This window comes from Serpula lacrymans (assembly GCF_000218685.1).
Source record: "Serpula lacrymans var. lacrymans S7.9 unplaced genomic scaffold SERLAscaffold_16, whole genome shotgun sequence".
NCBI classification, from domain to species: Eukaryota; Fungi; Basidiomycota; class Agaricomycetes; order Boletales; family Serpulaceae; genus Serpula; species Serpula lacrymans.
Genome location: NW_006763305.1, coordinates 776,039 through 803,232, shown reverse-complemented (window position 1 = coordinate 803,232; position 27,194 = coordinate 776,039). Strand labels below are relative to the sequence as shown.

General features: G+C 46.9%; 13 protein-coding genes across 13 annotated transcripts; 5 read left to right on the top strand and 8 right to left on the bottom strand.

Moving 5' to 3' along the window:
* Positions 1–262: 262 nt before the first annotated feature.
* SERLADRAFT_479362 (uncharacterized protein) lies at positions 263–1,898 on the bottom strand (the record flags this gene model as incomplete). Its single annotated transcript, XM_007323745.1, has 3 exons — positions 263–704; positions 948–1,225; positions 1,289–1,898. The coding sequence occupies 3 exons, from the start codon at positions 1,866–1,868 to the stop codon at positions 486–488; spliced, it is 1,077 nt and encodes a 358-aa protein (XP_007323807.1).
* A 1,459-nt stretch (positions 1,899–3,357) lies between these two features.
* On the bottom strand, positions 3,358–4,537 carry SERLADRAFT_479358 (uncharacterized protein; the record flags this gene model as incomplete). The annotated part of the gene is made up of 1 exon (XM_007323744.1): positions 3,358–4,537. The coding sequence occupies one exon, from the start codon at positions 4,383–4,385 to the stop codon at positions 3,660–3,662; it is 726 nt and encodes a 241-aa protein (XP_007323806.1).
* Positions 4,538–4,774: 237 nt separating this feature from the next.
* On the bottom strand, positions 4,775–5,264 carry SERLADRAFT_479357 (uncharacterized protein; the record flags this gene model as incomplete). The annotated part of the gene is made up of 2 exons (XM_007323743.1): positions 4,775–4,941; positions 4,990–5,264. 2 exons carry the CDS (start codon positions 5,165–5,167, stop codon positions 4,850–4,852), a joined length of 270 nt encoding a protein of 89 aa, XP_007323805.1.
* A 528-nt stretch (positions 5,265–5,792) lies between these two features.
* SERLADRAFT_411664 (uncharacterized protein) lies at positions 5,793–6,404 on the bottom strand (the record flags this gene model as incomplete). Its single annotated transcript, XM_007323742.1, has 1 exon — positions 5,793–6,404. One exon carries the CDS (start codon positions 6,402–6,404, stop codon positions 5,793–5,795), a length of 612 nt encoding a protein of 203 aa, XP_007323804.1.
* A 678-nt stretch (positions 6,405–7,082) lies between these two features.
* SERLADRAFT_418437 (glycoside hydrolase family 13 protein) lies at positions 7,083–9,950 on the top strand (the record flags this gene model as incomplete). Its single annotated transcript, XM_007323741.1, has 12 exons — positions 7,083–7,534; positions 7,592–7,684; positions 7,725–7,776; positions 7,838–7,967; positions 8,036–8,190; positions 8,243–8,346; positions 8,401–8,450; positions 8,506–8,737; positions 8,792–9,013; positions 9,080–9,188; positions 9,272–9,433; positions 9,519–9,950. The coding sequence occupies 12 exons, from the start codon at positions 7,326–7,328 to the stop codon at positions 9,765–9,767; spliced, it is 1,767 nt and encodes a 588-aa protein (XP_007323803.1).
* Positions 9,951–10,207: 257 nt separating this feature from the next.
* On the bottom strand, positions 10,208–10,963 carry SERLADRAFT_479348 (uncharacterized protein; the record flags this gene model as incomplete). Its single annotated transcript, XM_007323740.1, has 3 exons — positions 10,208–10,398; positions 10,453–10,522; positions 10,581–10,963. The coding sequence occupies one exon, from the start codon at positions 10,935–10,937 to the stop codon at positions 10,719–10,721; it is 219 nt and encodes a 72-aa protein (XP_007323802.1).
* Positions 10,964–12,090: 1,127 nt separating this feature from the next.
* Positions 12,091–13,318, top strand: SERLADRAFT_479346 (uncharacterized protein; the record flags this gene model as incomplete). Its single annotated transcript, XM_007323739.1, has 6 exons — positions 12,091–12,099; positions 12,164–12,208; positions 12,288–12,365; positions 12,438–12,779; positions 12,844–12,960; positions 13,025–13,318. 4 exons carry the CDS (start codon positions 12,318–12,320, stop codon positions 13,178–13,180), a joined length of 663 nt encoding a protein of 220 aa, XP_007323801.1.
* A 231-nt stretch (positions 13,319–13,549) lies between these two features.
* Positions 13,550–17,161, top strand: SERLADRAFT_374385 (uncharacterized protein; the record flags this gene model as incomplete). Its single annotated transcript, XM_007323738.1, has 13 exons — positions 13,550–13,815; positions 13,881–14,003; positions 14,072–14,242; positions 14,293–14,446; positions 14,497–14,645; positions 14,700–15,127; positions 15,182–15,546; positions 15,733–15,894; positions 15,948–16,085; positions 16,137–16,256; positions 16,312–16,484; positions 16,537–16,624; positions 16,685–17,161. 13 exons carry the CDS (start codon positions 13,550–13,552, stop codon positions 17,159–17,161), a joined length of 2,814 nt encoding a protein of 937 aa, XP_007323800.1.
* Positions 17,162–19,060: 1,899 nt separating this feature from the next.
* SERLADRAFT_443134 (uncharacterized protein) lies at positions 19,061–19,388 on the bottom strand (the record flags this gene model as incomplete). Its single annotated transcript, XM_007323737.1, has 3 exons — positions 19,061–19,114; positions 19,170–19,242; positions 19,303–19,388. 3 exons carry the CDS (start codon positions 19,386–19,388, stop codon positions 19,061–19,063), a joined length of 213 nt encoding a protein of 70 aa, XP_007323799.1.
* A 1,928-nt stretch (positions 19,389–21,316) lies between these two features.
* SERLADRAFT_443133 (uncharacterized protein) lies at positions 21,317–23,106 on the top strand (the record flags this gene model as incomplete). Its single annotated transcript, XM_007323736.1, has 2 exons — positions 21,317–21,383; positions 21,449–23,106. The coding sequence occupies 2 exons, from the start codon at positions 21,317–21,319 to the stop codon at positions 23,104–23,106; spliced, it is 1,725 nt and encodes a 574-aa protein (XP_007323798.1).
* A 423-nt stretch (positions 23,107–23,529) lies between these two features.
* On the bottom strand, positions 23,530–24,182 carry SERLADRAFT_443132 (uncharacterized protein; the record flags this gene model as incomplete). Its single annotated transcript, XM_007323735.1, has 5 exons — positions 23,530–23,580; positions 23,636–23,800; positions 23,866–23,932; positions 23,989–24,079; positions 24,131–24,182. 5 exons carry the CDS (start codon positions 24,180–24,182, stop codon positions 23,530–23,532), a joined length of 426 nt encoding a protein of 141 aa, XP_007323797.1.
* SERLADRAFT_479339 (uncharacterized protein) lies at positions 24,169–24,766 on the bottom strand (the record flags this gene model as incomplete). Its single annotated transcript, XM_007323734.1, has 2 exons — positions 24,169–24,523; positions 24,632–24,766. The coding sequence occupies one exon, from the start codon at positions 24,504–24,506 to the stop codon at positions 24,219–24,221; it is 288 nt and encodes a 95-aa protein (XP_007323796.1).
* Positions 24,767–25,650: 884 nt separating this feature from the next.
* On the top strand, positions 25,651–27,046 carry SERLADRAFT_443131 (uncharacterized protein; the record flags this gene model as incomplete). Its single annotated transcript, XM_007323733.1, has 6 exons — positions 25,651–25,800; positions 25,853–25,862; positions 25,940–26,025; positions 26,114–26,192; positions 26,246–26,562; positions 26,630–27,046. The coding sequence occupies 6 exons, from the start codon at positions 25,651–25,653 to the stop codon at positions 27,044–27,046; spliced, it is 1,059 nt and encodes a 352-aa protein (XP_007323795.1).
* Positions 27,047–27,194: the final 148 nt, after the last annotated feature.

The following is a 27,194-nucleotide window of genomic DNA, read 5'->3' as shown; positions in this document are numbered from 1 at the left end:
AAAGAAATGAAGGCCTAAAGAACAATTCATCAGTAGTTTATATATCGCTGAGAAGATGGGCACGCACGCTACTCATAAATTATATTTAGGTGCAATGTTGCACAGGTCGCCCGTGTATGAGTTGGAGGCTTTTAAATCAAGGGACGGATGTCACTTGTGGCTCTGCTGAAGGGTTACCTAACGATGATGGAAGCGTTTAATTAAAGAGCCTGACTTGAGCATGCAAGCGTCTGAGAATCCGTCGAATCTGAGGTATTGACATGCCGAAAAAGTGCTGTTTAGACATAGATAGATAGAAAGGACGAGGTCCCAGGCGCTCGTCTCTCGGGTGACCTGCTATGAATACATCTCGTATACACAAGACAACAGTTGTAGGAATATACATTTGAGTGTACTTGTCCGGCCGGGTTTATACGATGCGGACTGAACATGATGGCGACGAACCTTACGACATACATTGCCTTCAGCACCGCATGCCAACGCGTTCACAGAAAACCTCCTGTCCGTCCAGTGCCAAACCTATCCCCCAAAGTTCTCGCATCTCTCACATACTTATCACGAGCGCTGTCGTCCATCAATCTGCCAGAAAGAGACATGTCACGAGTGTGATCCCAGATAGACGAGGGCTCGTCTTTGGATGAGGCTGCCGGTTGAGAAGACAGCGTGGCGTGCTGGTCAATAAGTGATGGACCACGAGTTTTTCTCTGGGAGTAAATGGTCGTTAGAAATTCAGGGCAGCGATGATGAAACTGAGGGAAAGTATATAACAAAAAAAAAAACCAAGAAAATAGTAAGAGTAACATCAAGCGCAATCCATACCAGGGAGCAAAAAGCAAGAAAGGTATACATAATAATCAATAAAAAAATGAGATTTTGATACAAAAATACCATTGGCGAAGTAACGGAACAGTCAAAGAATAATAAGGGCTACCAAAAACGCGACTCACTGTGTGTTCGTCCACTCCTCTCCTAATATCCTCTTCCCTCCTCTTCTTTCGCTCCCTCTCCCTCTTCCTCTCTTCCTTCCCTTGTCCTCCTCTCTTATCATCAAAGTCATCTTCATCTGGATCAGCGTTTACAGCCCTTCGTTTTTTACCAGATACTTCGTCTGCTAGTCTTTGTTGCCGCTCTGCGGGCGTCTCAGTCCAGAGTGAGGAGTCGACATTACGTGAAGGCGCAGTTGATCTCGAAAATTGACGAGCTTTTAGCTTTGTCGGATCCAGCGCTATACGGCATCCATTTAATATTGTACCAGACTGACATGAAGGGATTATAAAATTAAACCTACATCCTAATAAATCCCCCTTAGTAGGAGGTACCAACATCCATTCATCTCTTTCCAACTTCTTAGGTAACTTTGCTTCTTCGACTAGCTTTCGGCGTCGCTCTTCACGTTCAATAAATTCGCGCACACCGTCACCTACGCTACTGTGCCCCGAGCCGTACGTACTGGGAAGCGGCCGAGGACCGATGTCAGAGTCAGAATCAGAATCTTGCGTGTATGATTGTTCGTGCGAGCGGTGGATGGAGTATGAAGGATGCGAAGGCGGTAATGAGGGACCGACGGTGCGTTTGGATGTTGCTGTTGAAGATGACGGCTCGGCTGTGCGGGATGCGAGAAGGTCTGGCGGGAGTGCGGGCATATAGTCGTCTTCGTCCTCGTCGCTGACCTGTTCTCGCCCCTTGTCACCATCTGCGACCTCCTTACCGATGCTGAAACTCCCATCACCGTCATTATTCAGGCTAGTGTCCAGAGACTTTGGAATAGCCGGGCCAATCTCTTCTGCATCGCTGCCAGACGAGTGTGACGACGAGGAAGATGCTTTGTTTAGCAAATGAACGGGAATTTGTGGGCCTATTGAAGCCATGGCTGTAATATTGTGCGTTTTCAAGTGTAAGGAACACGGATGAGACGCAGTCGGCATTCTCCTCCCCACATCATACTCGCGGACTTCAAAATAATCGTAGGCGCAAGAAATTCTGCAGTACTAGGCTAGCTCAAGTTTACATCCGGCTTAGGAGATATAAGACTTTCTTCTCCCTTCAGTTGCCAACCCCCATTCTCAGCTTTAGTGATAATGGCACGACACGTCTCTTCTACGGATGCCAGTGATAGCGACGATGCTCCAGAATCATTTTCGTTATCCCAATCAAAGAAAAACGTGAAGGAGAAGAGTCAAGTGCTAAAAAACTTTGAAGCATCGGAGAAGGCAAAGAAAAAGATACAGAACAGGGAACGAGACCGCAAGCTGAAGGAACGGGCGCTTGTCACCCGACATCTTGGACAACCTCCTGCGAAGACCACGGAAGACAGTGATGGTTCGGAGGGTGAGAGTGGCGCCGAGGACGAGGCTGTGGCGAGGATGAGAAGGGCTATGCGAGAGGCTGGGGAAGAGATGGATGATGATGATGAGAGTGACAGTGAGGGTGATGAAGACAGTGATGATAACAAGGAAGGAGATGACAATGTTTGGAGCGGTTTCGACGGTGGGGATCACGAGGTAGAGGAAGGCAGTGATGAAGATGCAGAAGACGACGGAGATGAAGATGAATCCATGTCTGACGGAGATCAAAGTGATGAAATGGAGGAAGAGGAAGATGCTATGATGCTAGCAATACCCACAAAATCAGCGCAGAACACCAAATCGAATTCAAAATATCTGCAAGATGATCTTTTCACTTCTGCCTTTTCGGCTCAATCAAAATCTCGAAAAATCAACCCAAAAGCTACTCCAAAAGTAACATCAACTTCGCAAAAGCAGGATGTGCTCAAGAGAAGACGGCGGAAACCTCAGCCTTCGGTGAAAGACCTTATCGTTGGGTACGCTTTTACTATCTTCTCTTTCAGATGAATATATTAATCGCTGTCTTCAGCTCCCGTACGGTACGGACACTCCCAAAAGCCTCAGATTCCAGAGCAATGGCAACGGCGAAGACGCTGCCTCCACATACTGTTAAGAAATTCGTCAGCCGCAGTCTAAACCTCAAAGGGGAAGAAAGATTCGCAAAATCGAGAGGATGGGAGAGAAGGCCCGGTAGGTTTTGTATGTACTGCTTCAGCCTGTGCTTACTGTGATGTTTTTTGGAATTTCTAGCGAACATCGGAGTGCTCAAAAGTGACGGTGCACCTGTTGGATTTGTACGACGCCTCGTTTGACTTGCTTTCTCATTGTCGGTGTCAGCAATACCATCAATTTACATATCTCACTGCTGCAGAGTTCGGTATTAGAGCCTTGGCAATTGCTGCATCTAATAACTCTGATCCCCTCGTAATGATGGATATTAGCATGAGGAACGATACTTGTAAACGGTGGACTGAGTCTTGGCTGGCCTCCTTCCGATCAATCCAATTATAATCGCATGATGGCATACGACCAAACTCTTCAATCATGAAGAAATTTCATTCCTTTCACTGGTTTTACAGGGCAGTACAAGTACATAAGTGAGTAACATCACGGTCAGACGCATCAACGTCTTTATTCAGAGCCCGCATGAAATGAGAATTGTCCGTAATATCCGTTTATCGCGACTAAAAACACCTCCAACGTCGCGATAGCAGTATACAGACCAAGAAGCCCCAAGCTGTATCAACAGTGTACCAAGTGCGTTATCCCTACCGCACATTGTCCCCCGCAATTCACCACTGAACGCTCAAGAAGTCATGAGGGACAGTCGGTCTTGCTTCTAGCTAAAGACACGATTCTAACAACTTCACCCCAACGCTTGATATGTTCATCCCATCCGCTCCCTACATACGACACAGTGAGCTCTGGGAAGAGAGATAGCAAATAGGATGCGACGCCCCCGGAGTTCGTAATCATCGACTCTGATAAGATCACCAAGCGCATCGTTAGCCCCGCCGTACAATGGCGTGGAGGTGAGGGCCGGATTGGGGGAACGTCGGTTGCGTTGACGCTCAATTGCAAGAACGACAAGTTGGGGCATCGCGTAGCGAACTCTTCGAGGCAGTCCAAAGAGATATCATAAAGACCTGACCCGTCCAGCTCAAACTCTTCCAGCCTTGCATCAACTATCCTACCTATAAACTCGTTGTTCAAGGTGATACTCAGATCGCTTAGGCGCACAGTTCTGAGCTCGTGAAAGTTGAATAGTAGCTCGAATGTGGAGAGGGGGATACTTATGGCGATTTCGAAGGTTGAGAGAGTGAGCGCTTGGAGGGAGATAAGCCATGGTGTGTTTGAGTTTATGGTCTGAAAGAGCCTGTGGATGGAGAGGACGGAGAAAGCATATCGGAACCAGAAGCATAGTGTTCTCAGTGGGCTGGATCCGATAGCTTCCATTAGAGGTAAGCACGATATGAGAGCCTGGGAGCCGGTGCTTAATTCGAAGTGGCTCAAAGACTTAAAGTATGTCTCTCGAATCATTGATGGAAGGGCCAGAATTTCATGACCTCCTACGGCAAAGGCTACGCACAACTTATGCAGATCTCGTAACGATCCTATGCTGGTGGTAAAAACAGCCGTATCAAAATGCGAGGGGTTGCCTAAGTGAGAAATAAGATGATATGTTTTTTAAACACGTATATCCAAGCTTACTGAAGACAAATGAGAAGTCTTGCAGAAGGGGACATTTTTCCGAGGTCGTTCTCATTAAGGCGTTGAGCATATCTTTGTTCGTATCAACGAAAAACAGGTCGATCCAGAATTCTCGCAGACGATTGCTCAGAAGTTCCAAGCGGCAAGAATATTCACCCTCGCGAACAGACATCGAGCCGCCGCCACACTCGAGGTGGCGAAGATTCGGCAGGAGGGGTCGTAGGGGACAATAGTTGACTAACTTATGAAAGACGTATGGGGGCAGTACGTATTGAATGGATTGGATGTCATCATCATCTGAGAAGTTCCATTCCAGTTCTTTTATTCTTCGTGCGTTGACTATGAACCTGTCCCAATCCGTAGAAGTGGGCAATCTGTTTAGTCCCTGTTACGGTATCAGGATAAAGAGTGCGCTAATGATCCATGATCGTACCAGAACAAAAGAGACATCTAAGTCGTCGTAGTCCGAGTCTGATCGGCAAGTCTAGAGAGGGCTCAGAGAAGGAGCGACAAGTCGATGCCATGGCTAAAAGAGGCCGGATTTGTGTTTCACGATCAAGATGTTCTAGGATATTGAGCAGAATTTCGGAGATCAAGAGGCAGCGGTGCATTGTCAAAGCGAGTGATAAACGCAGAAAGTTGAAAGTTGCAGAGAGGGATGCACAGACCCGTAGTACTTTCAGTGAATTGGCTGAAAGAAAGAAAGATTCGGATTCGTGGCGCGTTCAGCTCATATTTGTATGGCTATGCCAGGACCACGTGTTTGCTAGTTACTCCCCTGAAGGGCTGACCAGACTTGATTTGGACGGTACAGTTATGTATGCATCATTATTCATCAGTCGTAAACTGTGTATCGATACAGGAGGATTGTGTAGAAAGCAATCATCAAAGCAGTGCGTGGCAGAAGAAGAGAGGAAATATCAGAGACAAGGGTAACAGGAATGCAGCAAGCTGTAATATGGAGCAAGAAAGTGATCGAGCGAGGTAAGTAACACCAATCCTTACGCGTGTATATAGAGCATCAAGAAAACAGGTTCCCATTAGAGGTTACTGCAGTGCCAGTGGGACCCCTAAGGTAGGGAGTGATAGAATATGTGCAGCATGGATCTTTATGAGGAACTCAGTAAACGGTAAATCAGTATGAAAAGATGATCCGACTTACTGATAAATAACCCTGCTCTTAGATGGAAATCATCGTGTGGACATACAACTTGGAGACTACACGCCAAAGAGACCTCACACCATCACCATACGCGAGATCTGAAAGTTCTTCACAAACTCGAATTGAGGGCCAGTTTCTGGACTGTGCGGGAAGCGTTTGAACTTTTCAACTGTCTTCCACTCTTTTGCGATGATCTTCAGCGCGTCCTCACCGTCACGGGCCAAGCCGCACTCCACTAGCCAGCAACCAACGACCATGCCCGTGCGCCCAATGCCACCACGGCAGTGCACTGCACTAATTCGCCCCTTCCTCTCGTTCTGTCTGAGCACGTCGAGAATCTGGCGGACATAGTCGACAGAGGCTGGAAGAGATCTGTCTTGGATTGGAAAGCGGTGGTACTCGATCGAGGCTTCGTCGATTCCGTGTTCACGTGCATGAGAGGCGAGATGGGGGGTGTAGGGCGAGAGTTCGCCGGCTTCTGTGAGGTCTATGAAGGTCCGGACACCTGCGGCAAGGAGGGCGTCGAGTTTTTGGTTGGTGAAACAGAAAGGTGTCCAGGGATATTCACAGGCGAGAAGAAGAGGAGTGGCCCAATATGAATTTGGGATTGGGCGGGGACATTTGGTGACGAGAGCACGGGAAATGGTTGTTGGCTGGTCAAGCCTTGAGATTGCTAGGATGGTCATGGTTAGAGAGAGATACAAAAGTGAAACTGGGGATGGCGTGCATAGACGCGAGATATAAAAGCGTTGTTGTTCCTTCTAGGGCGTGGCTTGGGCATTGAACTGCACACAGCACTGCCACCCTGAGCTTTGGTCCGACTTACTCCGCTCTTTCTTTGCTACTTTTTGTTTCTCCTTGTCCATCCCACACCTCAAAGACAATGACCAGCACAAGCCATGTCGATGTATCTATATCCTGTTTTTCTGCTATTTTTTTTCTATCATCTCTATGTGCACTACAAAGACAGGTGGGACGTGTCTAACGCTCGTCGGCTTGTAACTTGTCCCGACTTGATAGGAGCTTTCCACGACTGCAATCGATGCTGTATCGATAATATCGCGTACCAATGTTGCCTGAGATGTCATCTCGACAGGTCGTATTTATACCATGACAGGTAGGGCGTTTGTTTCCCGCATGTTATGCTTCTATCGCAGTAGTGACAGTATCTGTGAGTTCATTGACGCTTAATCCACGCTTGCATGTACTGACCTTATCAGAATAATATTTAGCTTAAGGACTATGGCAATATTTATCTTCCTTCCATGAAGTGCTCGTTTACTTGCTGTATGCTGAAACTCTATCTTGGCAATTTGGTATCTCTCTTCTTTCGTTATGGAACTCGGAGGATATGGATATCCTGTGCTGTATGTTTGATGAATCACTATAGCTTTTTACAGCTGGTTTCCTAACAGGGGAGCAGAACTTCTTCAATATGCTCGTCGGATTATGGAATTTCCCAGCGTCACTTGCCTTCGCTGTCTATTCTTATACGCACCTTCTTCACGGCGCAAACATGTCCACGCACCTACCGCAAGCAACGGTATTACGCTTCCGCTCCACCGCCTATCCGATACCTTCTCCCTCACATCGCAGCTTATCATACCATGTCAGACCCGCCCTCCCCTCGCGCATGGTGGAAATCCGCGATCGTGTATCAGATCTACCCCATCTCTTTCTTTGACTCTAATGGCGATGGCATTGGTGATCTGAATGGGATCCATGAAAAGCTCGACTACCTCAAAGATCTTGGTGTCGACGTCTTATGGCTCTCTCCCATCTATAGCTCGCCTTTGGCCGATATGGGATATGATATGTGCGTATCTGATGTTGAGTTGGTTCTGAATATCGTGATGATGCTCGTTCCGTTAAGCTCGGATTATCGTAACATTGATCCTCGGTATGGGACACTTGAAGATTACGATCGTCTCCTCAAGGGAGTTCACCAAAGAGGAATGAAGCTGATGTGTGTATTTTTGACTGAGCCCTGTCGCGATTAAATATAGATTTGTCGATGTCACTAGGATGGATCTCGTCGCAAACCACACATCGGATGAGGTTATTGAGGAACTATTGAGTCTGTTTGATATATAGCTTCTGAGACCCCGTTTGTTTTCAGCATGACTGGTTTGTACAATCACGATCCAGCAAGGATGACCCCAAAAGGGACTGGTACATCTGGCGTCCTCCCAAATATGATGTCGACGGTGAACGTCTCCCGCCTAACAACTGGAAATCTGTATTCCAAGGTAACTTTCTCGCTTGTGGGTTGTTTGAACGATGAGCTAAACTGATTGGCTGTGACGTGATTGTATAGGATCAGCTTGGGAATATGATGACAAGACTGGGGAATACTACCTCCATTTATATGTCACCAAACAACCGGACTTGAACTGGGACAATCAAACAGTCCGCGATGCTGTGTGGGATGTGATGCGCTTTTGGATCAACAGAGGATGTGATGGTTTCAGGGTACGTCATCAAGGTTCATTCGTTGGCGGTGGATGCAGATTGTATCTTGCAGATGGATGTCATCAATATCATCTCTAAAACTGAAGGGTTGCCCGACGCCCCAGAGGTGGATCCTACCCAGTACTATCAGCCGGCGAGCATGTACTTTGCTAACGGGTTTGTCGTCAATCAGATCTTTAGTCTAGTGATGTTTGCTAAGATTTCGTGTAGGCCTAGAGTCCATGAGTATATAAAGGAAATGAACCAGGAAGTTCTCTCCAGTAGGACGGTTTCTTTACCTCGCATATTGATGAGTCTCATGGTTCTTCGTTGCAGAACATGACCTGATCACCGTGGGCGAGACTCCGTTTACCCATGAAGCATCAGAGCTTGCAGCATATGTTCTTCCTAAAAACAAAGAACTCAATATGGTCTTCCATTTCGAGTTGATGGATCTCGACTCCCCAGACTATTCGCCGTTGGCGCACAAAGCCTGGAAACTAACCGAGCTCAAGGCGATTGTCAGGAGATGGCAGCAATACAAACGCGAGGAAGGGTTCTGGAATGCGTGAGGGAAACACATTTGCCTTACCTCCTGAGTCGCTGAACTGGGTCGTCCTAGCGTGTTCATCGAGAACCATGACCATTCACGCTCGGTATCTCGCTTCGGGAACGACTCTTCAACGTGGCGGTCGATTTCAGCCAAGATGCTCTCGATTATGGAGATTACTCAGACGGGCACCCTTTACGTTTACCAAGGACAGGAACTCGGCTTGAAGAACTTCCCCCGCAGCTGGGGCATTGAGGAATACAAGGACGTCGCATCGCAAAATTACTGGAACCTGTGAGTGGCCCATCATGCGTTGTCTGGAACCATAAGGCTGATAAGGGTGATTAACTCCTCCCGCAGTATTTTGGAACAGCGAAAGAAGGCGTCTGGTGGGAAAGAAGTGGACATGTCTGACATGCTCGACGATTTCCAACGTAAGGCGCGCGATCATGCACGCATGCCTATGCAAGTAGGTTGATTGACGCTGGTTCTTAATAACCACGAGCGCCTTGCTGACATCTTTCTCGTTTTTGTCAATCTGTCAACCCCAAGTGGGACGACACGAAACATGCGGGGTTCACGACTGGTACGCCCTGGATGCGCGTGAACGACGATTTTGTAGAATGCAATGCGTCTGCCCAAGCGGGTGATAAGGATAGCGTGTTGAGTTTCTGGAAACGTGCGATTGGCACGCGGAAGCAGCATGATGTTCTTGTGAGCGGTTTTTTGTGTCCTGGCGTCAACCGGAATTTGGGTGGTTGCAGGCTGTCGATGCTAATGTGGACTTTTCCCCTCGTAGATCTACGGAGACTTTGAGCTCTTGCTTGCTGAGAACGAGCAAGTCTTTGCGTACAAGCGCACCCTAGGGCCTTCTTCCGCTTTGGTGTTGCTGAACTTCCAAGAGGCAGAAGCGACCGTTTCGTTAGCTGAAGTCGGAGAACTGACTGGGTATAAGTTTGTTCTTGGCAATTATGGGGAGGAAGAGCGGGGTGGATTGCGTGAGACGGCGTCGTTGAGGGGATATGAAGGCCGGCTTTATGTAAAGTAAGATTTTTGACTGTACTTTTGGATGCTCAAACAATCACGTTGCTTCTCCGAGTCGCTGGAGGGAAATTTCAGGATAGCGGTTATCGAATATGAGCGACGTGTTGGTATAGACAGTCTTTGATAAACGTCGAAGAGGAAGCTAGCCATAATTAACTCTGTAGACGCTTTTCAGTGACTGGACCTTTGCTTATTGTCGGAGGCCCTTTGCTAAACAAGAGTCGGTACTCGGAATTCTGGGTGGTGCCTTCAGATCTTCAGATCTTGTTCACGATCCTTTTTTCGCGCAAGCTCCGAGACATTCAGAAATATCAATGTGAACCAGGCAGGCAGTGGAGCCTCTAGCAATTTAGCTCGGAGGGTGGTTTGTGGGACGAGCGTCAATGGGTTTTTCTGGATTTCTTTTGTTGAGCGCCTCCGTGCTGTGTTATGTGATTTCTTACCGTGGTTTTTTTTTTAGTTCAGGTAGCTTGCATGTCACACCTGCTTGGTCCATCCTGTGCTTTCCATACAGAATATGTTGTGCTTTCTACGCAGAATATGTGGGGCCGTAGAAGCAACGTTGGTGGCCCGAGACGGGATTGTATCTTGGGACGGCAGCATTTCCCCGTCTGACAGCGATGTCTATAGCATAGGCGAGTCTTTTGTTATATTACGTTCAATGAAATGAGTTTGTGAAATATGACTAGATCCAATTTATCAACATGGCATTTATCGAGTGAACATCGAGTGAAATTTAAGCTGGCGTGAATCTGAAAAGGTGAGAATCAGTTATCGTTATCAATGAATGTCACCGACGATACATTATCTATCATTAAGGTGTCGCTTCTAGAAATGTTGTGTGACACGGACGGATCCTATATTCTCCCTTGCTTAAGCCAAGGGGGAGGCATTTTCTGAGGCATTGTCGCTGAAGAGTGGATTTTCAAACAGGACCACTCACTCGGGTGAAAACCTAATATGACGAACGGCAGTGTGATATATCCAAGGGTGAGATCTGGTGGACGACGACTTTGCGTTGTGCAGGGTAAAGCGTAAGATGGCCCATGACAGAATGCCCGCACGTGAAAGCGCAGCTACTGACTCCGTTCTGCACGACGCTTTGGCAGAGCTGGAGTGTATAAAGTGTGCGGTTTGGTGGAGGAAGCTGGGTTAAGAAATCACTTGAAGTCATGATGAGGATGAACGAAACTTCTCAGCGTCCTACTGGAGAAATCCAACCCGCGTTTTCCTCCGACCAACTCGCCTCATACCGGCCCTATCCCGGAGCCATGGGCGTTAACAACATGGTGGTCAGTCTTACCGTTTGTTTATCTGGTTTGGGTCGTTACTTACTGGCTGACATAATATTTATCGTGCACCTATAACTTGCAGCCCACCGGTGGCACTTTCCAAGGCTATCCTGCGCCGTTTCTTCCTGGAGCGATTAGTTCTAACAATTTATCGGTGAGCCCTCCCGTCAATAATTTAATCGTGCCTGCTACTTATTCACCGACACATAATACGCTGCTTCCTACAGCCTGCCGATCTTTCTGCTCAGAACATCACTGCGGCGTACTTTGCTGGCATCTCGCCTTACAGCAATTTATCGGTGAGTCTTCCTGTCGTTCGTCTACTCTGATTTTCTACTGATCCACCGATACATAATGCATTTCTACCTACAGCCTGCCGATCTTTTTGCTCAGAACAATACTGCGGCGTACTTTCCTGGCGGAGTACCTCACAACAGTTTAATGGCAAGTCTTCTACGGTCCGATTTACTACCTTAGCCACTGACAAAATCCTTCTTCTTATAACTCATTAGAACATGCCATATCTTAACAACCTTTGGCAGTACCCCAACATGGTAGCGCCTCCTCCTGGTCCCGCAGACTTTAATAAGTTTTTGGTGAGTCTTGCAGCTATTTATTCAGTTTGATATGCCACTCACTCAGTAACTCATTTTCTTTGCTCGTAAAGTATTACAATCCGCCGGGCGCCGCTAGTTTCCCGCAGAATCCTGCACCAGCGGTGTCTCAATCTGGAGCCATGCGCTCTCCTAGGCGAGCCGTAAGTTTCGCTCTTACATATTAGTTTTCTACTTGGTCGCTGACACAGTTACTTCTCTGTTTTATTGCATTTACACAAGGCTGCCAAACGTGTGCGAAACATCACCGGGCCGTCTCCTCTTCCTGGGACTACGACCTCTTCTAGGAGAGCTGTGAGTGGTTTATCTGGTAGAACATGTACTTCAACACTGATACGACCTTCCATGTAACGCATTGACTTTACAGTGCGCCGATGGTACTACTGGACCGTCGGTTCTTCCTGTGGCTGCCACCTCTTCGAAGCGAGCAGTGAGTGTATTTATTTGATGAGAGCCTCTACTCCCATTGACAAGGTCTTCCATACAATCTATAGCGCGCCAAGAGACCCCTGAAAGGTAGTAACTCTTCCAAGAAAGCGGTGAGTGTTTCCGTCACTATTTGTACTTTACGCTGCTTACTTGCCGTACAATCGTTTCTGCAACGCATTCCATATATAGCGTGTTGATAGTCTTTTGCAAATTGGCGTCATGCCATCACGTCCCGGTAAAAACGCTAGCCCGGAGGAGCGAGAAAAAGTGAGTCTTCATTTAGCGTTGAATCTTATTTGCAACTTACACAATGCACCATCCCTCTATCAAAATAATTAGTACGTACAGGAAGCGGGGAAGGCCATCCAGGCTATCGCCAAAAAACTTGGATCTTCTCAAGGGATAGTTAACCACTGCCTCCGGGAACAATGCGTTCCGATGCCCCGCCTGACGCCGAACTCATACGACTATTTCAGGCAGTTCAAAATACTGAACACTGTTTTAGACCATCTAATTTTGTTTGAGCCATCGGATGCAGATTCGAGAGAAGGCCATAGTACATCGTGCACGGGGGTAGCCATGTCCGACTGCCTCTCTATGTGGGGCATGAAGGACCCCTTCGAGCCTGTGTTTTCAGCACAAAGAGCACGAGGCGTACAGTTCATTACTTTTGTTCTTACTGTAAGTCTTCGTCTTCGTCTGCATCATGATAGCCCCGAACTTACTTCTTATTTATGCCGTATAGTGGCCGGGATACAAAGGCTTGCACATGGATTGGCGCTTCGAAATCTCCATTCAAAGTGTGCCGACTCGTGACAAGCTCGCATATATCATTGCTGGCCAATTCCGAGATTTTATCGAGGTACGAATGCGTTTTCTGCTTACATCATTTTGACCCACTCATGAACGTTTCTATCTTGCCGCAGGCTGTAGATAAGGGTCGTTATCAAGCTGAAGACGACAACCTGCATTGGACGGTTGGAAATGGTGGCTATAACCTTGGCCACATGAAACTATCTGCATTATGGAATGCTGCGGACGGATTATGGGCTGCTAATGTTCGTGTAGTTGATGAGGTTTGAGAGGATTGTAACTATATATGAATTGGGCTTTCAGTGCCAGTGGACTGTCTGTATGAATTTCTCCAGTCATGTAATTTCTGCCTGCATATGATTATACGCCATGTAGTGTGAACTGTGTATGTTCAATAATATAAACTTTGATTGTAAAATCATCGATGACTTGTAATCGATATCCACTTGGATATAACTTAGAAAATGCAAAAAGTACAAAATTTCCGTGTACAGATGCTGTCATAGCAAGATTCGGCTCAGCGACCTTCAAGTATAGTCAAACCGCGACCCGGACGCGCCTATGATGTTGCCACATCCCATTCCGCTTCCAAACCACTACCACTCTAAATCTTCGTCAATGTATGCGGGCTCCAAGTCATGACATCTCTTCTACCTTTTCACAAGGAAATTCTCGAAGAAATTCACGATCCTTCCACCAGCGAGCTCCTTATCCTAGCTCGAGGCCTTGGACTTCGCCGTCTGCTATGCACGCTTATGCAAATTTATGAGTCTCCACAGACCCTGGTACTGCTCGTCAATGCTTCTCAAGAGGAGGAATCTGCCATTGGTGAAGAGCTGGGAATAATGGGGTGTAGGAAACCTGGACTCAGACTAGTCGGATATGAACTAGGGAAAAAGGACAGGTCAGTAAATTAAGCTCTTTCAGATGTTTCACAGTGGTTCGAGCCGCGCACATGCCTTATTCAAGGCAGGAACTTTACAAGAAAGGAGGCTTAATCTCAGTCACTTCCCGTATCCTCGTCGTCGACATGCTACAGTCCGACATTCCGATAAACCTCATTACCGGCATCATCATCTTGCATGCTGAAAGGCGAGTTTGAACATAAAGAATAAGTATTAAAAAAAACTGACATTATAATTCACTGAACTACAAAAAAGAGTGACTGCTCTCTCGTTGGAGGCATTCATCGTTCGTCTCTATCGCGAGAAAAACTCGGCCGGCTTTCTTAAAGCCTTTACTGATCAACCTGAACATATAACTAGTGGTATGTCACCCCTAAAGAACATAATGAAGGAGCTACAACTTCGGACTGTACATATATATCCTCGGTAGCGTGATTCATCATCTTGATCAAACAGGGGTCGCTAAGAAGTTTTAGTTTCCATGAAACTATCAAATCAACTCTGGAGAGTAGGAAAGCGGACGTTATTGAGTTGTACCAACGTCTCACTGAACCTATGGAGGACATACACCACGCTATCGTTCAGTGTATGACTACTACGCTGTCAGAACTCAAACGTTCCAACACTACGGTAAGAAAAGTTGTGTTTAGGGTTGAATTTCATTGAGTCTTGCTCTGTAGCTTGACCTCGATGACCTTAATATTGAGAGTGCATATTTTCGCTCTTTTGATATGGTAGTTAGGCGACAGTTGGATCCGGTATGGCACAAAGTGGGACCCAAGACGAAACAGCTAGTGAGTGATCTTGCCACTCTTCGCCAACTTCTAAAGTGGGTATTCCCCTGACTTCCTGGTGTGACTCCTAATGGAAATACACTCTACAGCTATCTCCTCACATATGACTCCCTCTCTTTTCACGCCTACCTTGAAGCTCTAGTAGCATCCAATACTATTAATGCTACGGGAAACGCGCGGCAGCATCAATCACCTTGGATGCTTACAGACGCTGCCAATGTTATTTTTCAGACCGCGAAGCGGAGATGCTACACAGTCACTTCTGCCAAAAGGAAATCGACAGCAGAAAGTTCAAATGCAGACGTTCTGGATGATGCGGATGCTTGGGATGCTTTATATGAGGCTGAAGGGCGCCAGCCACCCAATGCAGGGAATAATCAGGGGAAGGAAGCTCGTAAAGCGTGGCTTCCAGACGGCATTGATCCAGTTCTCGAAGAGTTGCCCAAATGGGATCTACTTGCAGACATATTGCAAGAAATCGAGGAAGAAATGATCAGACAAGAGTCACTGTCCACGAGTGAGTATAGTTGAACTCTGTCCTTAAAAATTATATCACTAATCGCCCATATAGCTGTCTTGGGTTCGAATACCGTTCTGATTATGGCATCTTCCACTCGGTCTGCAGCTCTTATCCGTGAATATTTGTCCAGTATGGATGTGTCCGCTCCGAAAGGTGCACGAGGCCGTAAGATGATGGAACGCAAATTAAAATCACATTTTTGGTGGAAGGGGAGACTTGCAACTCGCAAGCAGGATGATGGCAAGGGACGGCCTGATATATCTCGAAACCACTCGGAAAACCGGAACAAAGGAAATGATAGTGGAAGTGGGAGTGCCGAAGTAAGTGAGGCTCTCAAGAGGAAAGATAAAGCTAGGCAAGATAGAAGCGCAAACCGGAGGCGTGTCAGAGGAGGCGCTCCCCCAGCCATAGCAAAGGTATCACAAGCGGCGTCTCACGTCAACGGAAGCGGAAATGATACCAACGAGTTGTAAGATTTTCCCTTCGTTTTTATTTGTAGTTCCTCACCCCATTTTAGCCTTGTGCCTGAAAATGTTGTTCTCGACGAGTTAGACATTCCATCCACCGACTTCGACCTAATCGCAGAAATACTAGCTGGCCAGCATGATAGTGATTTCGATACACACTACGGTCTAGTTCCTCCTCAACAAACAATCATAGTGCGAGCATATTCCGATGATGTCGATGATCAAGTGCTGTGGGAGGTAAAGCCCAGATTTATTGTGATGTTTGAGCCGAGTCTCGAGTTTATCAGGCGTATCGAGGTCAGTGAAATCAAACTGAAAGGACACGAATCGTTTTCATATTTCGCATTTAGGTATATAAAAATTCAAGTCCTGGGCTTGGTGTAAGAGTATATTTTATGATTTATCAACTTAGCTGCGAAGAACACAAATATCTCGCTGGACTGCGACGAGAGAAGGAATCTTTCGAACGACTTATAAAAGAAAGAGGAGTGCGTATTTCTATTTCGTACTTCGGGTTACGTTACTTATAAGCTATATAGTCGATGTTGCTCCCAATATTTCAGACTCAAACGTCCGGTAAAGGAGAGAATACGTTCATTAAAACTATCAGTTCCAGATTTGCTGGCGGTCGAAAGGAGTTAAGCACAACCCCGCCCCAAGTGCGTATTGTTAGCTTTATTGGAATCATCCCTTTCACCAATTAAAATGTTTTAGGTCATCGTAGATATGCGAGAATTTCGTTCGACTTTGCCATCCCTTCTACATGCATCAAGTTTGCTCATAATCCCGGCAACACTGACTGTTGGGGACTACGTCCTGACTCCCGATATCTGCGTCGAAAGAAAAAGTATACCGGATCTAGTATCAAGCTTTAACAGTGGCCGTTTGTAAGTGAGGTAAATGTGTTACTGATCGCCTAGCTCACCACTCATTTCTAAGATATACACAATGCGAATTAATGTCGGTGCATTACAAACAACCTATTTTACTCATCGAATTTGAGGAGAACAAATCTTTCTCTCTCGAAGTAAGTCTGTTATCCTTGATGATCCTGATTCCCTGTTTATCATTTTTTTTTTCCCCATAGACTGTATCTGAGCTCAAATCGTACGCGAAACCATCGTCCAAGTATCCTAGCAAGAAACCTGCTGGCCCCTCGGATACAGATCGCGCTGCCCCCTCTGTCCAATCTAAGCTAGTTCTACTAACACTACACTTCCCTCGTGTCCGCATAATCTGGTCATCATCGCCATATGCAACTACCGATATCTTCAACGATCTTAAAGCCAATAACTATGAGCCTGACTCTGCCCGAGCTGTGGCCATAGGCGCAGAAGACGACCCAGAGGCAGGAGCCGGGGTGAACGCTGCTGCAGAAGAACTGCTGAGATGTCTTCCTGGTATTACAGCGAAGAACGTGAAGTATGTGATGAGCAAGGTACAGAGCGTCAGGGAGCTGTGCGAGATGAGTAATGAACAGGTTCAGGAGATTCTGGGGGTGGGGCCTGGAAAGGCATGTTGGGAGTTTATGCATAAGGGCGAGAAGAGCCGCTCTGCTACATGACTATTCAGTGATCTCCGACATTGAAGGGGAATAGTCGTCGTCAGGTATCGTTATCTTACCATTACTTATAGATCTTAGTAGTATATATATGTATGTGATCAGGTACGGCTCAAAAGGAGAAGGATTTCGGGCGGCAGTTTCACGGACTTCGGAAATGCTGTAAGGACAATTCTATAGCGGGGGTGCTAAGTGGCTGGTAAAGAGTTCGTTTGATCTTTATTATGGCTGATAAGCCGGCCCCGTCAGTTATGTTATTCCGACGAATAGTAAGTAATTCAGTCGACAAGTGCCTTAGAATTGAATAGGAGATCTGGGGATGCTGGAGTGTTATTGTATACTAAATCAAATGCAGGTGTAAAAGGTAATCTTGATCGTGAAATCTCTTCTTCAAATGCGGCGCAGTCGTATTTGTTCCGGAGGTATAGTATCTCGCTGGGTTTCCCCATCACTACGGAAATATCTCACTGTGTGCTGAGAACGATTGGTAAGATTACAATTGAGACTACGTAAGATCACTGACTGCGGGGTACCTACTGCCATGAACACTAATAGGCGGTCGCGTTATATGGGGCTCTGTATGCCATCTATGGTCAAGCAAAGATGAAGAATGGAGCAAGGGAAGGAGACGCACATAGACAAATCAAATGTCAGTAGGGTCGTCAGCCTATTGGTATCTCCTCTTCCTTCTTCATCGGAGCTGGAATTACTGTCAATGTAGGAGTGTGGGCATCACAAGCGTTGTTCGGGATACTTGAAAGGGGACGCACCTGTCTGTGAACAAGCTATTACAACCCAGGAGAGAGAGGACGGAACGAGAAGAGGCGATTGTGCTGAACAGCGTCATAAGAACATGAGCATAAGAAATATGTGTTGCACGAACCTCACACAACCCGCTTTGACAAATCAATCAGTGAAAAGCGCAAAGGGATAAAGAGAGACCTTTACCAGGTTGTACGAAGAAGATACCCATGACATCTGTGCAGAAACAACTCAATCATATTTCACCTCGGGTTCCTTTCATAAGCTACTTACCATTTAAATTCAAACAAGAGAAGATCTACCAGAAAAAAGAAATGTGTTTTGATCAATGTCGAGCTCACGCGGCATGTTTTGATAGCGAAACTTACCACAGGTAGAATGTTGACTGCGAATGCTACTACAAAGTAAAATATACCTTGTCTATGTAGTCTGCTCCATAAGGCCGAGCGTGATTTCACCCTCGACAAGCCTACTACTGTGAGACTGAGTATAAGAAAGTCGTAGAGCATCGCTGAGCATGAAATTTTGGGTATCAGCGTGAACATCCGAGAGGAATGCTCCACATACTGTATATGAACATGGCCGCAGTCTTTGTATTACTTGTATATGTAATTGTGCAGGCGTGCGTGGTACTATTTGCTTGAGCTTTGAAATATGTTGGACCTAGAGAGGGATAGATATACATATTAATCGTTCAATAAGTTTTGAAATATAACAAACCGACAAACCTGCCATGAGAATAGTCCAATGGCCAAGGGTTAATAGCAGAAGTAGTATAACTACAGTGGAACGTTGTTTCCAGATGACTGCCCTGATGTTGATTGAGCCATAAAGTGAAGTTGTGTTGGAGTGGTGAAGACGCACGTTCGAATCATCAAGTTGGTAGAAGCGCATGCGATGGCTATATTTCCTGTGACCTGCGTGCACGCATTTGGGTGCGATGAGAAGGAGCAAGACTCATGAGGTTGTGGGCTTACCGCCAAAGCCTGGTGCGCAGCTTGAATTTATATAAGCTCACAAGTTCTTTATCACGATCGAGAGAAGCTCACATTTACAATCAACAGCAAAAGTCTTTCGACTGACAGCTGTTCTATCATATTTGGTTTGGTTTGCATCTGGTAGGATCGGGATTTATGGTACTTACAGCGAAATAACAGTTGCCAAAAAGCTATATCTCCCTAAGAAATATGGAACCTAACAGTTCATGTGAGCAATGCTTTGATACAGTTGAAATGCGCGCTACACGTACGAGGGGCCATCTGAACGTTAGACGGCGAGAAATCAAGGCCCATTCAGCTTGGAGTGTCAATAAATACTCCCATCTGTATCGTAGTCAGAGAAATGAGCAAGAGATGAGTAGTATGGAATGTTAGTGTCCAAACCCATATATTCCCAATAACACTAAGCCTAGTTTTCCAAGGGCTGTCTCGTCTTCTTCTATGACTGCGGGATCTGACCAGTTCACCATGATCGCCAAAAGCAAAGCAAATCCGAAGCGGGAGACAGCTAACGTAGCAGTGTTGTTTTCGAGATATCGAGGAGCAGAAAAGTGTAAGTTAAATGACTGATTTCTTGAGAGAATCCATGTGGTATAAGAGCGGTTGTCAATTGAACAGGTACGGCAATATGACACATGGATTTGGCCGTATCTAGTCGATCATTCGCACGTGGAACCGGCGATCGCTTACGTTCACCTTTTTTCTCTTCCGAGTCTACACTTTTCCCTTCAAGTTCGCACCCGTACAACGACAACCTTATAGATACAGTAATAAGTAAGTCAAAAATTTTAACCCCTGACATGTTATCTGAAGTATTGCGTTATACATTCAATACCACCCATTCAAAAGTTAACAGGTTCGATACGGTTCATCGGACAACCATCACTATAGTGCTACCACGTATCGCCAATTTTGCCTTTTCAACCCTGACTTGAATGGGGACGTTGAGCGATTGGAGCGCATCCATGTCACACAAACGTCACACAAATCGTATTGAGTTTTAGGTAGAAATAGTCTGAGAAACATCCCCGTTCTGCCCAGCTGCGACAGGCTCGCCAAGCCTTCCATGGTTCGAGTTGAGTAGGCTTGACTGCATCAATGCCTTTCCAGATGGCCTCATCTTATCCAGCTGTCCGTCACAGGTAAGTACCTCCATATCCTGGGCGGGGATTCGACTTCATTACGTGCAACTTGACCTATACAGTAATAGGTCTCCGAGTCGGGGTAACTCCAAGCTTTCAGATACGGGGCGACTTATCTTTCGCCCTTGCTACACCCCATATACTTACAGCGCTGTAAGTCTCGGATACTATCTTATTTTAAGGTTCTAGGCCCCGACACTATTCACCTCAATAATCGCTGTCACGTCGTTGGCTGCAAGGCTCGGATTACCTTGGCAGTCTTAAGCCACAGGGTTCAAAGATGCCCAATGATTCTATACTCAATCTGAGTTCAGTAGCTTACGGTAGCTGTCGTAACCGCGTTGGGAAAATACTGGCAATGTAGGATTTAATGAAGGCACCACTTTGCCATCGCCGTATGATAAGTCAAAGCCGAGCTCTTACCAGTACGAACTCAAGTCCCATGAGCCCTTTGTGCTTAGGTTCCAGCATCTCTATACATCCAGTTTTCTGGTAGTTATTCCAGCGCCAAAATTAGTATCTCATGTATGTCTTACTTCGATCTTCTGATTTCTCTGATTCCTGATGTCAGCATACTTTAGATGCTAAACTTGATAAAATGATCAGGACCTGTTAGATCGCCAAGTCAGAAACTCCTGTCCGAGTTTACTTACATATGCTTTGATAGGTCCCTGTGGATCATCCACATCAAGTCTTTGATGGTATACAAGTTTTGTAAGTTTTTATTACTAAATTTGACGTATGTGAGTATATCTAATCCTAACGACCAGTGAGGGCGTCCATCATCGTGATGTAGTACCTTGTACTTTCTGTATCAAACTGATGTGCTTCGAATTTCGGGTTAAAGTACAAGGCAATTACTTCATGGACCTTTCCGGTTGCGACCTCGAGGCGTTCCTTTTGCTTTAAGCAGCTTAAGCGTTTAGATGCTGTGTCACTCAGCATATCTGAGACAGAGACAGGTGTCATTACTGGCTACATTTTTTGTGCATGCTAACGCGAACTAGACCGTAGTACACACACACCCACAACATTAGTTCGTCGCGGATGTATAAAAGCGACGCATCCGAAGGACACATGGCGAACATGAGGCTAATTCTCTCTTCAACCTGGATGAAACTTACTATATTGGATGCACCTGGGCGTCTGCGGCATAGCCTACCGCAAGCCGATAGCCTTTCTGGGGTTCGAGCAGGTGAGCACTCGAGTCTTCGACTGAAACTTCATCTGGGATTGTGTATATATACTGTTGGTCCATGGTGCCACCCGCAATCTCAATCGAAATACTCTTTGCTTTCTCTGAGCGACATTCAAGTTGGATCGGTAAGTTTACTATACAATCTGCTAAGGAACGTACTAACGACGATACTATGCCACCTTTCTATCAGGTCTCTTTCAATTGATGTGGACTCAAGTTTCGTCCTCCGAACTTTCAATCCTATTACGGGAAATTGAAAAGTTCGGTTTATCGCTTTCTCCAAAGTCTATCTCTCTCCCTAGTCGCCCGCGTTCCCTGATACAGTCTCTTCCCAACGAGATATGGTCTGAGATATTCATGGCTGCATCTCACAATTCCAATATCCATGATTCTATTGCCTCGCCCATCATTATATCTCATGTCTGTCAACACTGGCGGCGTATCTCTCTTTCAACAAGTGCGTTATGGGCCACCGTTCTTCTTACGCATCCGAGCGAAAACTATCAGTTATCGCGGACCGTTACCTGGCTTATGAGGTCTCGCAGGCTTCCGTTGCATATCCACCTCGATTTCCGAGATCCAACGTGGAATTGGGAAGAGGGTTCTCACACATTCGGCTGGAAAAACATGGAAAATGTCATACGTCTCCTTCTCCCACAGGTATCTCGCTGGGAAACGCTAAAGTTGCTTTCAGACACCTGGGCGCCTATATATACCTTCCTCCGTTACACATCCCGCGTCCAATGTGCACCACGGTTAAAAACTATCGAGCTCTCCCGCTGCAACGCCTACTTCGCGGTCAAAGGCGAGACATTTCGTCCCGTCTCTATGAAGGAGCCCGTTTCGTGGTTCAGTGGCGGCAAGGCATTGGCAGGGGTTCGGAGGGTATTGCTGGCGGGCGTCCATGTTGATTGGTCACACTCTGGGCTGAGTGGTCTTGAGGAGCTCGAGCTCAAGTACCATTCGAGCGACGTGATGCCCACCCTTCAGGAGTTCACTGATATCTTGGCAGCTTCTCCCAAGTTGAGGCGTCTCTCTATCCTTGGGTGGGGTCCTATCCTCAGTGCCAATGATTCCGAAGATTCCCTTTTGAGTCATCCTCCACCTCCCAGTTCCATAAATTCGTATACATGTAGCATCTGTCTGCCTTACCTCAAACACTTCGCCCTCGGTTTCATCGACGTCGAATACACTATCAACCTTCTCTCTTTGTTCTGTATGCCAGCGTTAGAATCGCTGGTACTAGAAGATATATCCCGTGGCTTATCGCATTCTGCGGATGACCTGGACGCCACCCCGCTACTGGAATATCTTATCTCTGCCCATACATCCTCCGTCCCTTGCAATTCTCTCCCTTCACATACTGGCGCCTGTACACCACCTCGATGTTGCCTCCCCTTATCGAACGTGTCTTCTCTGCAAATATATGGTGTACTAGTTACGCAAGGCACGCTGTTCCACCAGTTTCTGCAGCAACTTCCTGTCCTTAGGTACCTGTCTTTATCGAATATGGAAGAAGCCTCTCTCCGTTCTCTCGTGGCTCAACTCATCGATTCCTCTACACGAGGCCCAGAGGAACCAGCTATCGTCTGTCCCACCCTTGCTGAGCTGACAATAAAGCACCTTGATGCCCCCACAGTCGCCGGACTGCATTCACTATGGGCCGACGGTGATTTCAGTTCGCTGGCGTGCAAGATTATCCTTGATTTTGAAGATGGCGATGTTTCGCTCACCCCTGGGCAACGTGCATCATTCATTCGTGCTGGTGTACGTCTAATGAACGAGCCCCCGAACTGCCCAAGTCCTCCTTGTCTCAAATGCGCCAAAGGAGTCGAATCATGCTCATGAGCTGCGTCTATACTCATGACTCGGACGCTTTTCGATGCACAATGGCTGAGAATCAAATACCCATGCCACCAGCGAGCGTTCCTCCCAGTAATGTTTCACGCCTCTCCAAAACCATGCGTACTCGGGATCTCTACGGTTTTACGATTCTTATGAAGTAAATGTCTAAATTACATGCCTAGCCCCTTACTCGAGGGAGAGATGATGATGATGCTGTATAGATGGAATAGAAACTCTTTAGAATTATCTGGTACACTCACTTCTACTCGTGAGAATTTTCTTTGCATACAACGCACAAAGCAGTGCGAACACTATCATACTGAAACAGGGGTGCACTCTTATTTACGATTCACGTATTTACAACAGATCCACTTGGTAATCGAGTACATCTTGACATCTAACCCAGGATTTTGAAACTTCTACCTTCTACTGCGAGTTGGTTAGATTCACGTAAATCTGACTAGCCGTGCACAAGACCTGAGAATGTTATCCATGTAAGTGTGTGTACAGCACAAGTACGGTTCAAACATACCTCTCCCGGGTAAATGTTGTTGCAAATCGGGTTTACATTCGGGTTGTTGGTGAGAAGGGTGCTGATAGGAATTCCAACGCTCGTAGAAATAGTGCTGCATGTATCTCCAGATTGTACGACAAGCGTGGTGTTGCAATCTTGACCAGTGAGGCCCAAACAAATCGTCTGCAATACCGAAAAATCCGTAAGTTAATCTAGAATTGTGCCAAGGGCGTGCGAGCAATAGTTACCTCGCCCTCCGCTAAGTTGCTACAGTTGGTGTTTATAATGCCAGTATTGACGGCAGAAAGCTGGTAGCTAAAAGAAATCACGGTTGAGCGTTGTATGGGGAGCGCGTACGGTGAGTAACCCACGTGGAAACATTGAGGTTAGCAGAGATGATGTTGCAAGTATCGCCGAGGTGAATGGTATAGTTCCTATCGCAATTTGTGGGCAGCGATTGGGCTATGATTTGATAGTGAATTGAGAAAAATAGTAGCAAAGGGTGAAACTGACCGGTCGATACACCTGCAAGAGCAAGAACGGCAAACATCATGTTGGTGAACATCTTGATTGAAATGCTTTCTTAGAGGCTAGATCGTTGTCACAAATTAAGAGAACGAAGAATAGTGTTTTCCAAGGATATATCCCCTGCTTTTATACCTTTTTGCATAGGCACAAAAATGCGGCAAGAGGGCTTTGTGAGAACTGATGTGCAAGGAATGGCTAGGCACACATAAGAAATAGCCCACGTCAATCGCGGAAAATGACTGAGACGAGAGAGTGTCGCTGATGATGACTTGTAACGACTGGAGCTTGATTCGCTACAGAATTGCGCAGCCACTTGCGGATCCATGACTTTGATACTGCGCTGGCTTAGTGCGATACTCATGGAGTTTTGATCGAGATCTACACAATGAGGAACACGTCAATATGAGAATTGGGTATCATTTAAAGGTACCATCGAGGTGATGCGGCCTAGGGCGCTGTTCGGATGTGTAGATAAACATAACTCACCAAGAAATACATGTGCTCAAAAGCACGAGCAAGACAATAGAGTGCCTTGCTGTATCGCAGTCACGTCTTTGAACAGATCATGGGTCGCGAGGATAGGTACTGGGCACTGCAAGAAAGAAGGGCGCGCGAGTCACGATACAATCACGTGAGTAAAATCAAAGGAGGTACGCGGGAGCGGAACTGTGATTCATAGTTCCTGGATTTGAACTACAACTAGTCAGAATTTCCAAGTTCTTGCCTTACTGTGACTGAGCTGCCAATATTGCAATCAAGAAGGACAAGTGTGTATCGAAGTGAAAGCACGGCCGGGACGTGTGGGCTGTTGTTTATATTTGTTGGATTCCCAAGCTCTAGGAAGACAAACACAAATAAAAGCTAGGATACGCAACTTTCACTCACACTATTTTTCAACTATTTTTTCTTGTGAAATTTCCGAGTCAGAGAAACGTATGGCTTCGGCTCTATCTGGTGACATGTTATAATAAACCACTTGGCTGAAGAAAGAGAGGCTAGACTGATGCCGGGGATTTAGTGACACATTAGTGTTTGTATCTCAAAGTATTTGTTCGCTCAATGATAAAATATGACGTGACATGCATGAGTATAGATCTGTCTAGGACATAAAACACAGGAAAAAATCACTATCAAATACGCCACCAACGTCTACGTGTTCATCATCCTATTTCACATATAAGGATCATGTAGGGGAGTTCTTGTCAATGGTTTTAGGTGGTACGTGATTGCCTATTCAGTGATTATATCTATAGATATGCCCCGTTATCTGGATTACTCGCACTGAGAATGCATAGTGAAGCCCATCATGCACCTTTTTCTCGTAAGGGGGTGTTGCTAAATCCGATTTCTGCTACTCGCTTTACTTGCTATTCGGCTTGCCTACCTTTGCTTTTATCCTTTCGTATTAAAGAATGTACGAGCGGCACCCCCCTTCCCAGCTACGAGCATTAAAGCGCTTTACCAGTCATACATAACGCTACAGCACTATCAAGCAGAAACGAGTCATGGAGGCCCCCACATGTTCAGAAAACAATGACCTAAGTACTGTAACGGCTGGCGCCCAAGGCTCGTCCCCAAGATCACTGGAAGGCAACAACCTGAAAGCCGTAGCAAAGTACATCAAGTCAGAACGGTGCCGCAACATCTGTGTCATGGTCAGTCCTTGATCGCAGTAAGATTATTTCTCCCTGAACATACTTGATCCAGACAGGTGCCGGTGAGTGCCACTCCAAATTTCTCCTTTACTTGTCATCGAAAGTACCCACAGGAATCAGTATTCATCTAGTCCAAAAGACGCTCAAATCCCTGATAAAGGTGAAATCGCCCCCGCCTCTGAGATAGCCCGTCTTTCTGCTAACCTAAAGGGGTCTTTTCACGGTGTGATGCAAAGACTTATATGTGAGTTTTTGTTCCTTGTGCCTTTGACTGTTAACTGAACACTAAACGCACGATATACATTCCACCCAGTCACTTCTTGCAGACATGAACCTTCCGTACATGGAGGCTGCGTTCGAGCGCGATTTATTCCTTCAAAATCCACTCCCCTGTCAGTCCATTTCCCGCTCACTCCCCTCCATCCCATTCTCACCCTGCCGACAGTCTTCGTCGCCGCCAAAAAGCTTTGGCCCGGCCAACGTCGCCCCACACTCACCCACGCATTCATCAAGCTCCTCGACTCCAAAAACCTCCTCCACACCAGTTTCACACAGAACATCGACATGCTCGAGCGCGCCGCCGGCGTCCCCCCCTCCAAGCTCGTCGAGGCGCACGGCTCGTACGCCGCGCACAGCTGCATCGAGTGTGCGGCGCCGTACGACGGTGCCAAGATGGAGGAAGCGGTGATGAGCTTGGCGATACCCCGATGCGAGGCGTGCGGCGGCCTCGCGAAATCTGACGTGGTGTTGTACGGAGATCCGGTTCGTCCCTGCCTTACCTCCCCTCCTCCTCCTCCGTCTTGCCGTACACTCAATCGGACTTCATCAGATGCCCCCCGCCTTCTTCTCCTCCCTCCCCCGCATCCTCCACTCCGACTTACTCATCGTCATGGGCACCTCCCTCGCCGCCCGCCCCTTCGCCGACCTCGCCGAGCTCGTGCGAGGAGACTGTCCGCGCGTGCTGCTCAACAAGGACGCAGTGGGCGAGTTCGAGAGGCCGGATGATGTCGTTCGTCTTGGGGAGTGTGATCAACTGGTGAGGGTGCTCTGTAGGGAGCTGGGATGGGAGGGGGAGCTTGAGGAGGCGTGGGAGGCAGTTGGGGGGCGTGTGGATCGAGGGGGGGTGATTGGTGTGGGTGCTGGAGGTAGCGACGACGAGGGGGGAAAGCTATTCGACGGGGAACTCGAGAACATAACACGCGGGATTGATAGCATGCATGGTTTGGGACAGGCATGTCCTGCCTAAACCTGGGGGGATCGACAACTCGAAGGACAGACGACCGACCCCATCCGAATCGCCCCCCCCCCGCATCAAACCATCCAAATCGAAGGGAAACCGTAAAGGTGTATGCGTAGACGACACCAGAGAAGAAACCGCTACCCAAATGTACACA